Consider the following 17,450-nt stretch of genomic DNA (forward strand, 5'->3'; position numbering starts at 1 on the left):
TGGGTAACAAATGTACCTATCTATCTGAGTGCATTTTACAGCAAACTGATTCCTAATTAGTAGTGCAGTTATCATTCTATTGGAGTAGTATCTTTTACTCAAACTTTGGGATATCGCACTTTTAACGAAAATGAATCGGATTCGACGCAGTTTTGAGAAGGTGAGGCTTAGGGCATTTTAAGTAATGTTACAGTTTTAGTTATACGTTTTATCGATTTACAGATTTTACAACTGTCAAAGATATGAAACTGGAAATGCATCTTCAGTAGCAGTTACAAACTGCACATGTTTTATACTGAAAAACGAAAATATGATCTTCCGACGCTAATTCAAATGTCAAATTGCTGTGATGTCGGAGAAACTGAATTTTTTGAAAATATAACTCGAGTAAATTCTGTTGCAAATTCGTGCAAAAATACACCTGGGCAGTATTCCAGTTATAATTTTTTTTAACGAAAATGTTCGAATTTTTTAAAATACAACGTCTGTTGAAGATGGCATTTTTACAGTTTCAATTTCATGTCCTAACTCCCATAACTCTACTAAGGATGTCGATCCTTCATGTAAAGATCAGGAAATCGTGTCAAAGCGAAACGAGGATCAGTTTGCTGAGTATTGTTATTGTATTGTCATGTCAAAACGATAAACCAGCTGTTGTCTTTTATGCCCTTAAAAAATAAGCGGGAAAAAATAGTAATTTGTAATACCCCCTCACAGTTATGGAATACTTTTGTCAAAAAGTAATAATGTTTGTGCATATGCACAGCCAAGATATTTAACAAAAAAATGGTTTTCGTACGGCCGAGTTGCCGAATAATATGCAATTAATTGTAATCAAGTGACGGTCTTTCACCGTCATTAGTCGTCTGAGTACACGCGACCGCTTACGTAAAAGGCAATCAAACTCATCAAATGCTTTATCCAAGCAAGCCTTTGGCACAGCAGAGTGCAATTGAATTCGCATTCTATACCGTCCCGCCCAGACAGTTACTGGGGGGCATGGAGTGCGATCCTCTCGTTTAATAAACAATGTGCACTCGCTTGGCTGTGGATATACAATAGTAAAGCACATGTGGAGATTGTACAAATCAAGCATCCGAAAGATATTCAATTTGCAAAAAAGAGAGCTAACCGCGGTGGAGGTTGGTACTCGGATTCTGATGGCTTTTCCGCAAACGTGACCTTTAAGTGGTCTTGTTGTGTAGGGGTTATCACGCCTATCTAGAGAGTAGGAGGTTGAGGGTTCGAGTCCCTCCAAGACACGTGGATTCTTTTTCGCAAATTTCATATCAATTTGTCCATTTCGAAACATATGCTGTGCATATGCACAGCCAAGATATTTAACAAAAAAAATAATGTTTTATTCAAATTCACAATTTTCTATGGCAAAGGAATTGTATGTACATATGTATATACAATGCATAAATGTATATCTAACCTGCTGCCCATAATAATTATTATTTATCTATAATTATTAATATTCATCTCGAGAATGCTTTAACTATGATTTGTTTGAAGAAATTTAAATTGATTAGTGTTCCATAATTATGACCACGACACGACAATATTATTTGCAGTGGATCGGAAATTCAGCGATTTTATTATAATCTCAAATAATTTTATTTGGATTTCACATATCGAATTGAAAGTTTAGATCCTAACGATTGTTTTCACGTAAACATTCCGACTTTTTATGATCAATTTTTATAAAGTATTTTCTAACCTTCTCGCTCATCATATTTTACTAAGGTATTTTTATAGAAGCATCCAAATGTATGTTTCCAAGCTTATTAATTAAGTCAGTTTAGATTTGTGCGTCATGGGCGACATTATTTTGTTTTACAATTAGTCGATCACGAGTGTCAAAACGTAGATATTAGCATTAATTTAATCTAATTCCAGCTCTAGACACACCGAGATTTTTAGCACGTATTTCATAATCACAGAATTTCACATGACTTTTATTGATTCTGTTACAGCTCTGGTAATTTCCCCGAGATGCAGAACAAAACATTTATACGATTTTACAGGCATGTCATAGCGTTTTATTTGAGTCTAAATTTTGGGAACTACATTCAGTTTGATTCTAAAATTGAACATTGATAAAAAGTTTGAAATACTCTGGCTTATGTCTGTTGACATGAACTAATGCAATGCGATTACACGCCGCATGACAAGTTCTTGCTTTGCTACCACAAGCACATTAATCCAATTATAATAATGTTGTGCTCTGTGGCTGCACATTGACAATAATGTGGCAATGGCCGTGTAATCATTAACTTGTTATCTACGGTCAATCCAATGCCAACTAGGATAGGTCGATGACGTGGTGATTAGAACGACGGGTGGTTTGACAGTGACGATAATTAAAATCACATTGAAATAAATCACTTTTGATGGATGCGACCATGTAGGGCGATTGTTTTGCATGTTCCACAAAGATCCGGACATTTGGCTCTCACATTATATTGTTTGACAAGAGACATTACCACGTGTCAGGTAATAATTTTTTTTCGCATGATACTGGTAAAAATGGAAATTAATTATATAGAAAAAATAGCCTTCAAGTCAAAATCAAGTTCAATTATTGTTAAATTAAATGAAATTCAACGGAAGCAGTTGATCCTATAACTTATGAAATTATGGAAAATATTCTAACAACGCCACTTGCAAAACATCTAATAAAGTCAAAAGAAAAAAATGTTAAATACAATGTAACCAAACTAAAGATCAGGTTTACTTAACAGCATTTTTAAGTTATGCACGAAAGTAAATTATTTAAAAAAAATCATGACCAAACAATCATAATACCTAATTAGCAAAACGATAAATATAATAATAAGCAATCATCAAAAAAAAGAGAGAAAAATCACGTCCAAGGCTGTAGCTAATTGTTAAAAAAACATCTACCCGCAGAGAAGGGCACTCGAAATAGCTTGAAACGGCTGTCGCTGGGGGCTTGCCTGTTTTGATTAGTGACGTATATCGCCGGCAAGCATGACTTGCTTCTCGTGTGTTTGGACATTGATCAAGGCGAGATTGAAGTTGTTTATCAGCGGCGCAGGCCGTTTGCAATAAATAAGCTCACTATTCTAATGGAATTATTTTCCATCCCGGAGGTTGGCCGTACGGGTAAACATCCAAAGTTCGTTTCCCAGGAAATGGGTGGGAGAAGCTGCACATGATGCTGGGTCAGTCGCATTTTGTTGTTTGTTTTGACACCAAGCACCACGTGTTCCGTGCAAGGGAACACTTAGTAATGAGTTGAATTGAATTTGCATCTCATTAGAAGCCGCGAGTGAAGCAATCTGCAAAATTTATCAATATTTGATGCTTGAATTCTCGTATTGTTTTCAATGTGGTCTTTGTTCATTGATAGGCAGTCACTAGGAACGAGATCGATATTGGATGATTTATTTATTGTTTGTCGGCAGGTCAGATATATAAGCTTAAATGATTTATAAATTCTGGACACTTGAAAAGACAGAGTCAAAACAACAGCTGATTGTATCTTCCAGCCCAATCCGGTAGCGAATAATCAGTTTTAAATTCATACTTTATAAAAAAAAATAATACGAAATTTATTAACTTCAGATTTTTTACGCAGATCTATGGAGACTGGAGACGAAGTACTGGTTTTGTGGTATATTATGAAGTAAATGAAAAGAATTTTCCATTGAAGTTAGAACAAAAAAGTATGGAAATCACTTGTCTTGCCAATACATTTTTCGAACTAAATGTCTAAATCTATCACATGTTGTGCATATGCATAAATAGAGTTTCGGACATAATATCAAAAAATAATTAATTCAACATAATTAGCTTTAGCAAACCTTTCATAAGCAAGCTATACAATTTCTAAAATATAAATGGCAATTTACTCCCGGGTCACCTCATAGACTAAAGTATAGTTTTTTATGAAAGAGAAATTTTATATTGTGTGACAGCAGTATCTAACTTCTCTGTAGAAAGTTGATGGAAGAAAACGCGACCATTCGGTACAATCAATTGAGTTCTCCAAGCGCAGTTTTTCGCACACTAATGTCACTGTATGGAATAGATAAAGTCAAAGTGGGTGGTAATCTAGTTGCGGCAAAAATATCACGAATACTTTTGGAGGAAGACAGCACACATTGACAGGAATACAGCGAAGTCACGCACACCTCCATTCATTTGGAGAAGTCAATAACAAGCAATATTTCTCGTAGTAGGCGGCGCTGCAGAAAAGAGAACACCCCATGCTGATGTGCGGTACAGTCAATTCTCTACATCTCGATATTGAAAACAGAAAGATACACAAAAGCCGCTGGAGTATTATTTTGGACGTTATTGGATTGACCAAAGACAGTTTGTACGTTGATTTGAGGAGGGCAGATTCAGAGCAAACATTGAACAGAGAACGCTTCAAGATCGATAAGCAGAAAGCGAAAATGTATGTATATGGATGTCTCGGTCAATCGAGATATAGGGAAAACATCAATATGTAGAACACCCACATGTACAGAATCGACTGTACTAATTCATGGTTGTGGCAACAGTCAGTGTCCAATTTAAACTCACGTTAATTGACCTCTGCCAACCCGGGGGAATGTTGTTTTTATTTAATCGAATCGTCCGATGATAACTGTTTTGCAATAAACAACAAGTCACAATAATTACTGAGCTCACACTCGCTTGTGGTATTTACGCCAATAAAATCATATGAGAGATGCGCTCATCAAGTGGCCCCATTTTCCAGTGATGTCGCAATAGAGATTAGGGGTATGCTAATCTTTAATACGTATTCTTCTCAAAATTTTCCAGTCGCGCTTGGTGTGATAATTTGACAAGTCACACGATGATAGTTGCGTTGTAGATCGCAGGTGGCGACAGTATTATATTTTTATCGAAAATTAGCATCTTCTTGTTTGATCGAAGCGATCAGAGACAATTATCGCATCATTTAGCGTGACTAATTAAATCCATTCGCGCATCACAGTTGAAAGATGTGAAATATAGAACACTGGGTGAACTATTGTTGATAAGTTAAAAAAGTGACATTGGAACAACTCATGTTATCTAACCCAATAGAAATAAATTGGTGGCTAGAAAAATAGCTGGTAGCGTCATATGGGACGAACGTTAATATAGATAAAGCAACCATCAATCAAGATACTGATTGAGAGACATACTGCAGTAGCTACGACGACGCTCCGTCACATTCTTCACGTATTGCCCCTTTATCATACGCACCAGCTCCGTAAGGGCATGACTCGTCTTCTATGATTAGATACTTTGGAATAGCAATCATAATCCCCTGATTTGCTCCTTGTTTCGTTGTTACCATGGTGATGAGGCGCATTCATAAAAATTCTACAAAATCTAGTTCATCAGTTGTTTGTTTACGTTCATGGATGTTTCAGATGCTGTCCGTACATCACTTGCAAACTATGATCTCTATGTCAAGTTACTCTAAATCAAGTGATAAAGTTCGTATAGTCTGGCCGGCACGTTAATCACCACTCATGATGACTTGCATTCGGTCGAACGCATGTGGACGCTGCACGATTGCAACGTTGTTGTGACATCATGCGTTACTGGTACAGCTCTTCAAAAAGTACTCCATACGCTTCTGGGTACACAATGACTGAGTCGAATATTTTTTTTTTCAAAATTTCCATCAATGACTGATAAGGTCGACCGATTGCGTCGATTGTTTTCGTTTCGGTTCGGTTGAATGATCTGGCGTCGGAGTATGCGCGAAGGCTCGGCCATCCACGTCAATGCGAATGAGACTGATGGATGAGGGTTATTGCGTACATTGCTTACGTCGGCTATGGACCGCGGAAGTTTTATTTTTGGATCTTCCCTGATGTGTAAAAATTTTGTAAAAAATGTGGCTGTACTTTTCTAAAATACGTCTGTTGTGGCAGCTGCGATGCGATGCTTTCTCGCGCATCGAAGGTGGCATTGAAAAAGTTTGTTGCGTTTCTTCGACGGGTGGTTGTGAGTCTCTCAGTTGTGAATGACTTTTTGTCGGTCAATTGCATTTCAATGGAAGCATAGTACCGTGAATGATTTATTAAATTGAATTTATTCGTTCACCTCATAATCTCATTCACTATGCGATGCAACTGAGGGGAATTAATGTTTATGATTAAGAATGATAGAAAGCTTTCTCCTCAATCCCCTCGCTCAGCTACCCAGACAAATACCTACGTTGATTTTAGTGTCGTGTTCCATGTGTATCCGTGGATGGCCTGCTACAGTCAACAGCACTAAAAATGTGGACCTAATTGCTACAGGAGCAAATATCTCTTCGAAATCCGAATCAAACCGCTAACTGCAGCCTTGCGTCACGAGCCTTGCTTTCATCCGCTCGATATTACCACAGAGAACAGACGTTGAAGCTCCACTCGCCATGTTGTGATAACTTTTTACTGTTCATTTTGAAATTACTTTGGAATGTCGCCGTAATCCCGTGCATAATCAGCGCTAGCGTCATAAAAAAATGCCACTGTGCGCTAGTGTCGTTATGCATGCAAGAGCATACCAGCGCCATCGTGTTGTCAAAATGAGATTGTGAGTTGCAATGTCGACGTCGATGGCGCTGAGGTTCGGTGTGTTTGTTTACACATGTTTTGCAAGAAGTTTTGTTCGAGCCTCCATGTCTGTTCTCTGTGATATTACCCATGATATTACCATCTGGATCAAACTTTCTTTTGTCCACCCGCTTGCTACCGACGATTTTGCAAGCAGATGGCTCCCAGGTATCGTTCGATACCAACAAATCGTTCATTCGTTCTTCTCATCACTGTTCATAGCTTGTTCATACGATATCGGTTATTCCTTGTCGATGGTAGACATGCCAACAAATTAATCATCAAATCATGCTGGCGGTACTCCTCTGGTACAACGACGGAGAATTTCTCGCTGGTTTTCATTCATGACGGTATCGAGAGTATCTTCTCCTTGGTACATCTCCTCAGCGGACTCGTCTGCTCGTATCCAATCAAATCTTCATCCTCTTCATCATTTTCATGTTCACGTTCAGCTAAATCTTCTTCACGCCTTGTCAAAGGAACAGTATGCTTTGTGTTCATAGCCGACGAACATTAGGTTACATCAACAGTTACATGCTCCAGGCTCCATTTTCTTGCGTGTCTCGGCTGGAGTACGTATCGAAGCAACCTTGAATCCGGATGGCATTAATGGCCATCTGACAAGAAGAGGCCGAGTCATGACTCATGGCTTGCTGCTCACCGATTGACACGCTGAGGTATGAATGTATATAAGTACACACGATGATGGTTACTTACTCAAACCCCACAGATATGGCCTAAGACTTCTTCTTCAGAAGGTACACGATCGCCATATTTGTATGGTCAACAACCAAACAAAGATAGTATAGATTTTCACTTGGTGTACAAACGAAATTTTCCTTCAAACCATTGTCGAAGCTTTTCGGAAGCGGTTTTCGTAACATTTTGCACCTCAAAGGCAACATTGATGTACTATGCGGACACCACAATTTACGAACTTCATTCCATCTACTTACTTATTTTTGTACATCGACCAACCACTTCAGGATCCAGGTGTCCTAATTGTTGGTACGGTATGGCCATATATGACCATTATTTTTGCAATAAACGTGGTCCAGATAAATCATATGTATGTACAAATGCAGAAAACGATGTAGTCGCTTGTGGTAATTAATTAATAAATCGTTATTCAAATGGGATCGTGACATAAAGTTCTGAAACGTTAATTGATACAAATTAAAAGATCGCTGCTGTAGCCTCCAGGCTTGTTGAAGTTGAGTGTGTTTATTAATATATGCCAATGAGAATAAAAATGATGAATTGATATTCGTACTATGTAGGTATAATGTATATCACTGAATCCGATCAACGACGCTTTATCAATTAATAGCTAGAGGTCATATTTCACAAATACTTATTGCTGTTAGCTTCACATACACCGAAATTCGCCACTCGTAACGCTGAGTAGACACCTTTGCATGGTGTGTTACGGTGTAAGATCTACCACGGTCACATTGTCAGCTACAGGCAAATCCTAACCCAATGAATACCTTCCGCAATATCCAACTCCGTGGTACTTACGAGGGTGTCGCTGAGTCGGGGGCCTCTCGTTAAGTAAGTACTACACCAACACTTCCTTCCCCTCCCAAGTTACGGTGAAGATGGGCGTGGTCAGGAGTAGTAATCCTCATGCTTTTGTGATTTTTATCCTAGATTGAAATTAAGGACCACACCCACCTTGATTTCTGATAGCAATCTGAATAAGGATTTCAAAAGAAAAACATGAGTATCACTAGTGTCCAATCTACGAAGTACACCGTAACTATGCTATGCTATGCTGCTATGCTATGCTTAGCTTCACATACACCGAAATTCGCGATAGCAGTTCCCTAGGATAGGATGTGACAATTGAATTGCGACTGCCTTGTTGTTTCCTCAGTCGGTTGCTTCGACGAGGTGGTGGCCAGTGCTTCCGAATTTTTTTATGCAAAATCCGCCGAATAATATATGTAAAAAAATCATGTTTTCTTGTCCACTTCTTCCATTATTCGTAATAAAAGATGCTACGTACTATCTGAAAAAAGTTTTTGCATAGAGTTAGACGAGTTTTACAGTGAAATGGGTAAAAAGTTGGTTAATAATGCTTCAAATCGAGAGTTTTAAATTAGCATAACCCATGAGAACCAATCATACATCATTTGCAGTCTAGCATAAATTTATTTTGCCCAAAAAATCAAAAAACAAACTTTTGAATTATGTCATAAATTTCAATTTAATTACCCAGCAACACGGCCAAGGTAACAACAAGCTGCCCTTTTGGAAATGTGATGTCGCCGATCGAAGTAATCGATTGTCACTTTCACCCAATCAGCAACCGGTACGATTTTTAATGACTAATTGGCACATCCTATCCTAGGCAGTTCCATGGGAAAACTGTCAAAACGTACGCAAACGTATCTATATATTGTTCAGCTCTTGACACTCCATGCTGACACGAGAAACAGTAGGCCGTTTTGGACATCAACACTCAAACAGTATGATGTAGAGTTGCGAAACGTAATGAATTTCTGTTGACGAAGCATGATCATGACAAGTAGCTATGTAGAACACGAATGAGCCACCTAACATCGTTCTAAACGTCTTCCCCTTCTTCCTCCATTGCAGGTTGGCTAACATGTCGACAGGTGTTGAACATCATGGTCATATTCGGCTTCATGCTGAACTATGCCCTGCGGGTCAACTTCACCATCGCCATTGTGGTGATGGCAAAGACACTGAAGAATCTCACTACCGGCGGCGACATGACTGGAGGCTTCGACAATGAAACCTCGACGGCTTTGGCCAGCGTGTCCACGACGACCGAGCAGAGCGTCATCAGCGAGGCAGACAAGTTCGAGTGGGACGCCTACCAGCAGAACCTGATGCTGGGAAGCTTCTTCTGGGGATACGTGCTGACGGAGCTGCCCGGTGGCCGCCTGGCGGAGATCATCGGAGGACGCCGTGTCTTCGGCTATAGCATGCTTTTCGCTAGTGTATTGACTTTGCTTACCCCTATTGCTGCTTACACCCATTATATTGCGGTTGTTATATTACGAGCTGTTCTAGGCTTTTTCCTGGGAGCGTCCTGGCCGGCAATTCATCCGTTGACCGCTGTCTGGATTCCACCCATGGATCGGTCCAAGTTCATCGCCAACATGATGGCTTCGTCACTTGGTGCCGCCATTACGATGCCAATCTGTGGTTATCTGATTGCTACCATCGGATGGCAGTCAGTGTTCTACTTCACCGGCGGGCTGGCCCTGCTGTGGTCGGTTATGTGGTTCTTTGTTGTGTTCGAGACACCGGCCGACCATCCACGTATTTCTGCGGAGGAGCGTAACGAAATCGAGAGCGCAATTGGTGCTAGCGTTAAGGCAAAGAAACCTACGTACGTTCCATGGAAGTCCATTCTGACGTCGCCACCTGTTTGGGCTATCATTTTGACCCACGGTGCTTCCGTGTTCGGTTTCTTCACGGTTGTTAACCAGCTGCCAACTTACATGAAATACATCTTGAACTTTAACATTAAGGAGGTATATTTCGAAGTCTGCCGACTTTTTATTAAGTGCTAATCTAAACTCTTGGTTTCAGAACGGTCTATTGTCCTCGTTGCCGTACTTTGGAAAGTACGCCATGGCTGTGATTTCTTCCCATTTAGCTGACCATTTACGTAAGAACGGAACATTGTCGACTACGGCTACTCGCAAGATTTTCACTGCCTTCGGTTAGTAAATTTATAAAAATAAACGTTACGTTCATTTTTAACTTACTCGTCTAATATTTTTACACAGCTGTCATGACGCCCGGATTCCTGATGATTGTCCAAGTGTACATGGGTGAAACGCGTAGCTGGGCCGTCGGTATTTTCACGTTGGCTTTGTTCCTGAACGGTGCCGTTACCGCTGGATATCTGGGCAACGGTTTGGACATTGCACCGAACTTCTCCGGCACGATCTTCGGTATGGCCAACACTCTGTCTTCGTTCGGAGGTTTCGTTTCGGCGTACATGGTCGGCGTTCTGACAAATGATAACGTAAGTAATTTTGTAATTTATAAATAATTTTCCTTTCGTCACACGGTCCTGGAGTGTAATACAACATAGTGGAAAGCATGAACTATTAACACTCAATTGCCCTTCCCGTCAAAAGTTTTTATTCCTTCAATCGATTCTTTTATTTATTTAAGGTCAACTTTCCCCAAAAACTCCTTTTTTTAGACGTCTCAAACTATTTAAAAATTTAAAACAAAAAAATTGAACAGTGCTGTTTTTCAAGTTTGGCTTAACATTAGCCCGATTTTGAACCAACATCATGCGAAATCTTCAGGCCAGTGCACACGTGTAGCACTTTTTCGGTTTTTGTTTTCGATTTTTAAAATAGTTAGATGCTTCAAAAATATAAGTTGCCCTAAGGCTCAAATTACCGTCATCCAGTCATTGACGAGAAAGACAGCCACATGCTCGTGCTACCCCCAGTAATAAAACCACCCACCGAGTAGAAAAAGCAGTCTCCAGCTGGATGGGGGATGTATTTTTGTTTCAAAACTACATCATCCAAGAGCGAAGACATAAATATATCTGGTGGATGCTTCATTTGGTTGTATTTCGCTTTAGTTTAAAAAAAAACTGCCTTTTGCAACATTTTTTCCCAAGAGGTGAAATCGACGATTTACGTATTTCGACCTCAATAGTAAGGCCGTCTTCAATGTCTAGTACTTGACTCGACTTGTCGAACCCCGGCCAAATGAAGAAACAAAAATAAACAAGAAGGAATTGAAAATAAAACAAATAGATAGATCAAAGAATTGACCTTACCTGTCAAAAATTTTTATTCACACAAACGATTCTTTGTTAAACTTGATTTCGGCTCCGTAACGCTTCACGGCAAATGAGCCTTTCAAATAAACGAAAGATTAAAAAAAACGATTCTTTGGCTTATTTAAGGTCAACTTTCCCAAAGAACCCATCTTTCTCAAAGAACAACATTGGGTGAATTTCTCAGGCCGGTTCACACGCGCAGCACTTTTTCGGTTTTTCTTTTCGATTTTTAAAATAGTCAGAGGCTTAAAAAAATATGGGTTCTTTGGGAAAGTTGACCTTAAGGCTGTGAACCATTCCACCGATTCGTTTAACCTTTAGTTAAAATTTGACAGTTCGATGGTTATTTCGCCGTGGTTAAAAATAACCCTGCTCCGGAGCATGGTTAGATATGACAGTTCGATAGTTAAACTTTGTTCGCGAGAAAATTGGCGCCAAATCCATTTCGTTCTAAATAACTATCAATCTGTCAAAACTCAAATGGGTCGGCTTCGGAGTAAAATTTTAACCACGATGGGAAAATAACCATCGGAATGTCAAATGTTAACTAAAAGTTAAACGAATCGGTGGAATGGTTCACAGCCTAAATAAGCCAAAGAATCGACTAAGACAATAGAACGAGATACAATTTTTGACGGGAAAGGTCAATTAAAAATAAATTATAAATAATAAAAAATAAAAAAATCAAGAATCAACAAGTAAGAAATAATAGCAGGAAGAAAGTATGAAGAAAGAAGAAAATAATAGGAACAAGGAAGAACAAATATAAAGGAAAAAGGAAAAAGAAAAAGAAAGAAGGAACAAGGAAGAAAGAAGACGGAAGAAGGAAGAGGAGGAACAAAGATGGAAGAAAGAATAAGTAAGGAAGAAAAATGAACAGGAAAAAAGGAAGATAGAAGAAGAAAGTTTGAAGAAAGAATAAGTGAGAAAGAAGAGGGAAGAATGAAACAAGGAAAAAAGAAGAAAGATTGAAGATATGAAGAAAAATGAAAGACGGAATAAGGAAGAAAGAAGAAACAAGAAAGAAGGGGAAAAAGAAGAAAGAATGAATAAGAAGGGAAAAGGAACAAGGAATGAGAAATTAATAAAAAGGAAGGAGGAAGAAGAAAACAGGAAGAAAGAAGGACGAAGGAACGAGGAACAAGAAGGAAGAAGTGAGAAGAAAGAGGAAAGAAGGAAGAAGATAGAATGAAGAAGTGAGAAGAAAGAAGGAAGATGATAGAATGGAGAAGGAAGATGGAAGAAATAAGGAAATAGGAAGAAGGAAGAAAGAAAGAAGTGGGAAGAAGGAAGGAATAAAAAAAGAAGGAAAATGGAAGATGGAAAAAGGTAAAAAGAAGAAATAATAAAGGAAAAAGATGGAAGAATAAAGGCGGAAGTGAATAGAAGATAGAGAAACGAAGAAAGAAGGAAGAAAAAGGCAAAAAATAATAGAAATAGGAATAAGAAAGTAGGAAAAAAATAAGAATAAGGAAGAAAGAAGAGAGAAAGAACAATTAATAACAAAAATATAGAAGTAATCTTGGCAAGAACCAAGAATAGGTTGACCAAACGTACCGTTTTTAACGGGACAGTACCATTTTTCAGACCTTATTGTTCTGTCGCGTCGTAATCTATGAAATCTCGCTTAACTTTTCAAAAGGACCTAAGTGACATTTTTTTCATGAATTAATTTGAGTACTGCAATCAAAAGCTTTCATGTTGTTCTGTTGGTTGCGCTATTCAAATTAATTCATGAAAAAAATGTTACTTAGGTCTTTTTGAAAAGTTAAGCGAGAAATCCACAATTTGTCCCGTTTTTTCATTGATTCTTTAAAATACTTCAAAAATTGTATTCAAACAAACTAACATTTTATGAAGAAACCAAAAAATACAACGGAAGGGGACAAGACAAAACCCATAAGAAAGTTCGAGATGTTGAACACTTGTTGTAAAGGAATATGGTAAAGGCTGATAAACTAATCTAACCATAAAAAATCATAGTAATGAAGAAATCAAAACTTAAAAAATCCTAGTAATGCTGTTATGTATTTTCCAACAAAATGTTGTAAAACACTCTGGGAGATTTTTTCATACAGTTGCATCTCAATTAGACTAAACGGAATCGATAACTTGACAGGCAGGTGTTTCAAGAAAATCAAGGCATGTCATCTCTTAACGCCAACAAAATGTAGTGAAGGGATAGACATTTTTATGTCTAGATTCAGCTCATTTGAATTAGCATTCCCTCTGTTATTAATTTAAAGCTTTTCCATGCCCGCCATTGCATGAAGATGTATCTTGTGCGGCAAGTTCAATGGATACACTATGCCCAGGGAGTCCAGAATGTTTCCCACCCGAAAACATCCTAGACCGGACCGAGCATTGAACTCGCCATCTCCGGATTGGTGATCCTACGCCTTTGCTTGCAAGGCTACTGGAGACCCTTTACAACAAACAACAACAACTTTACCAAAGTCAAATTCAGCGATTGCGCAATTTGAAACACGTTGGTTTTTAACGTGGCTGTCCGGCTTATTCTGTTACCAGTTTTTCAAATCTTAATGGATTTCCGGGATTTTTCCTACTTGAAGATAAATAAAAGTATCCTAAACAATTTGCTGTCAAATAATTCGGGAACGGTTTAAATACTATAGCACTGTAAAAAGCTGTGCGTCAAGATTCTAAGTGTTCGAGTTTTAGTCTAAATTTATTTAAAAATTTTAACTAGTCGGCTTACTAACCGAATCAGTTTATTGACTAAATTAAACCATTTTATTTATTTAAATTTCTAACTGATATAACTGATATAATAAAAAATAAACTGATTTTTTCGCCACACTTCTACTTCTATTTTGATATGACGAGAAGAGCCAGCCTTGGGCTGAAAGTCTCCTATAATAAAGACAAAAAAAAATTATCTTCTGGAGAGTCAGACAATTTTCATATTATTCCCATTATGTTGTGGATAATAATTTCGGAAGAAATGCAATCTTCTTTCAAATTTATCAATAACCTCCGAATTCGTAGTTCGGAAGAAATATGACGAATATCGGTTTGTGTTCCAATTTTTGTACAGATCAGTTGGCTCGACATATTGTCTTTATTCGAACACTCTACACAACACACTGCAGTACTTTTGGTTTTTGGATTTGAATGATCATTAATTGGAACTCGAAGCATGGAAATATTTAATCCTTTTATGGTATTTTGGGACACCCGTTGAGTAACAATTTTCTCCCATTATTGCAGCAAACCTACGGCCAGTGGCAGATCGTGTTCTGGATCTTGGCTGTCATCTACATCGTCGGTTCCACAGCTTACCTCATCATGGGCACCGGTGAACTGCAGCCATGGAACAACCCACCGGAGAGGGGCATCAACAACCGTGAGACTGAAGAAGGTGTTCCGCTGAATCAGCAAGACCAAAACAACAAACCAATCTCATCGTCGACCTAAGGACAAGTCTGGAGGCATACTTAACCCCACACTGCTGTAGATTGGCAGGCAGCTGGGTACGGTACAGCAGAGCACATCAAATAACTGAGCTTGAGGTCAGCGCGAATTGTGCCCCGGAATCGATGCTTCCCAGAAGTAGATACTTATTTGAGTTTCACTCAGAATCACAACCGCATCTGCCGTGTAGACGGTAGTGCAGGATGTAAATTTTAACTTGTTTATTTTTAAATGCAACATAAATGAATGTTAGTTTTTAATACTTTGAATGAGTGTTTCCTGTTACTTTAACGGAGTACTACTTACAGTAGATTTCAGAATGAGAGTGGATCTCGCGATTTGCTTTAGCATTTAATAATTTATTTTCTTAAAAGGGAATTGTGACGAAAAGCAAATCAGTGGTAATAGTATTTGAATATCGCAAGTTGAGTTTATGATGCTGAATCCTCAGATGTAAAAGTTTAATTCAATTACCGAACCGTTGTTTCAGTTGTAATAAATCAATTAGAAACTCTGAACAAGAAAGTGATTTAATTCAAAGTGTGTGCTAATAATCTCTCCTGAAAGTAAATGTGTTGTCCAGATTTCAATTGATACGTCGCTAAAGTTTTCATGTTTTAGTGAAAATTGTCGGTAATTTGCATTCTGTGGAACTGATAGTAGTATTCAATTGTTAGCTGTATTCGCACTATTTGCCAAAAACAAACATCAGCACATTCTCTTCTAATGAATAAATCATAAATGTGCCTTCCCGCCAAAACGGTATAAGACAGCAGAATACAAGCCAAGTGTACTTTGGAACCGTATACATGTTTACAATTAGGATAAGATCAAATGTGTCGTATATACTCTGAGACAAATAGACGAACGATAGAAAATAGCCAATTTTCAACAATTTAGGGTATTTTTATTTACAATTTTCTATTAGACCAGAATAAGAAAATATAAAATAGATTTTTAAATAAGCGATTTTAGTGAAATGCAAATAAACGTTAGAGTAAAATTTGAGTAGATTTTCTTAGAAAGAATTTTCATTCCCTTTTTGATTTTTTTAGAGTAAGGGTAAGCGCAAATCAACAACCAGACTTTTTTGTAAGAACGCACAACCCATATGCAATTTTTGACAGTTTATCAAATGGTATCCAATTAGGCTTACTTACTTTGGGAGGACATGTCCTTCTTTTTTCATATATTGTCTCCCGTACTCCTTTCACCCAAAAATGTCCTCCTTTTGATTGGTAAGTCAGTATGTTCTCCTTTTGATTGAGCCTCAGTGATGTCTGTATGTGTGTGCATGCACATCTGTATGTATGTGCGCAAAAAACTCAATAGCCATTTAGACACTTATCTTTATCCGATTTGCTCACAACAAGTTGCATTCGAGGAGGAATCCAGTCACATTGTTTCCTATTGAAAATTGACCAGATCGGACTATGGGCTCAACAGTTATGGACAAAATACATATATTGGTAGTAATTTCGACTTTAGCAATAAAGCTCAATTAATCAATTTTTCAAAATGGTAAATAAATTAAACCCCCAATGCAATGCAGCCTAACACAGTTCGCTCTTATATTTTCGGTAAAATCTTAACAATGTTCTGAAAATTCATATGTGAATATGTACATTATGTGGAAGATATTGATTTGAAAAATGTATCGGAGGTAACCACTTTTTCCCTTCGATGGGACTCGAACCAACAACCCTCAGTACGCTAGACTGGTGCTTTAATCAACTAAGCTATGAAGAACCTTCGTCGGCCTTCGCTACCTAGCGGCTAGTGAATGCGCTTGAGATTCCCAAATCGGACTGTACTTTTGTACAGTGATTCGCCGCGTGAAGTTTTGAGCAAGTATTATCGCGCTCTTTTAAAACGCTCACCGTAACCGTAAATACGCGGTGGTAACTCGCAAGCAAAGATTGCGCAGCAGCGCGTCCATAAGCTTTTACACAAGGTGCGTGCCTGTGCTGTTAAATTTTATAGGCCGCCGAATGGGGTTGCCATAGCTGAAAAGCCGCCGTGTGTAAAGTGAATGGGCGCGATTCGACGGAGGCTGATTGAGATGATCATAATCTGAGTGTTTATCTTGGGATGCATAATACTCATTTGGGAACATTACACCACAGACAGACAATGTGTATTGATGGCGCTGTGGTTAGTAAGCGCTTCACACCCTAGAGATCACGAGTTTGAATCCGAGGTAGGGCGTTTTGCTTTTTATCCCGCTACACTGGGGATATAGATACTTTTGAGCAGTGTGTAGCGGTGTAAATCTGGTCATATTAGCAGGAGCACTTCAGTGCAGCTAATAATATGACGTCTTCTAACCCCTAATCCTACGGTATCAAGCGACCCTGCCAAGGGGATGCTTGGACTGCTTGGCAGAAAGCCAGACTGCAGAACTCCGCAGACGCGTGAATGTTACTGGAGCAACTCCAAAGCTTAATAAGGTTAGTATGACAACCGACCTGAACGGAGCTAGCGCCAAGCTGGTATTGCACGTGAAGAAGGCTACTAAGATCCGTCGGGAGAAGGTTGAGCAGGTTGCCGGCCCTATGGAACGACGGAAACCAGTTCCACCTTCTACGAGGACTACCGAAGTTCGCCGAAGCCGGTGAGCTGGTAGCTGCACTGAGAGA

General features: G+C 38.7%; 1 protein-coding gene across 1 annotated transcript; it reads left to right on the forward strand.

Annotated features, from left to right (window-relative positions):
• The first annotated feature begins 9,156 nt into the window (after positions 1–9,156).
• On the forward strand, positions 9,157–15,814 carry LOC134203883 (sialin-like). The gene is made up of 4 exons (XM_062678718.1): positions 9,157–10,093; positions 10,152–10,284; positions 10,352–10,593; positions 14,608–15,814. Exons 1-4 carry the CDS (start codon positions 9,218–9,220, stop codon positions 14,812–14,814), a joined length of 1,458 nt encoding a protein of 485 aa, XP_062534702.1. The 5' UTR covers positions 9,157–9,217; the 3' UTR covers positions 14,815–15,814.
• The last annotated feature ends 1,636 nt before the right edge of the window (positions 15,815–17,450 follow it).

The sequence above is a fragment of the Armigeres subalbatus genome, unplaced genomic scaffold, assembly GCF_024139115.2.
Source record: "Armigeres subalbatus isolate Guangzhou_Male unplaced genomic scaffold, GZ_Asu_2 Contig284, whole genome shotgun sequence".
Classification (NCBI taxonomy): Eukaryota; Metazoa; Arthropoda; class Insecta; order Diptera; family Culicidae; genus Armigeres; species Armigeres subalbatus.

What these genes read in the sequence shown, in the direction of transcription:
- LOC134203883 (XM_062678718.1), top strand. Translation starts at nt 9,218, where the DNA reads ATGGTCATATTCGGCTTCATGCTGAACTATGCCCTGCGGGTCAACTTC. An exon ending in TGAACTTTAACATTAAGGAG is followed by an intron (nt 10,094 to 10,151) that starts GTATATTTCGAA and finishes TCTTGGTTTCAG; the next exon opens with AACGGTCTATTGTCCTCGTT. An exon ending in CAAGATTTTCACTGCCTTCG is followed by an intron (nt 10,285 to 10,351) that starts GTTAGTAAATTT and finishes ATTTTTACACAG; the next exon opens with CTGTCATGACGCCCGGATTC.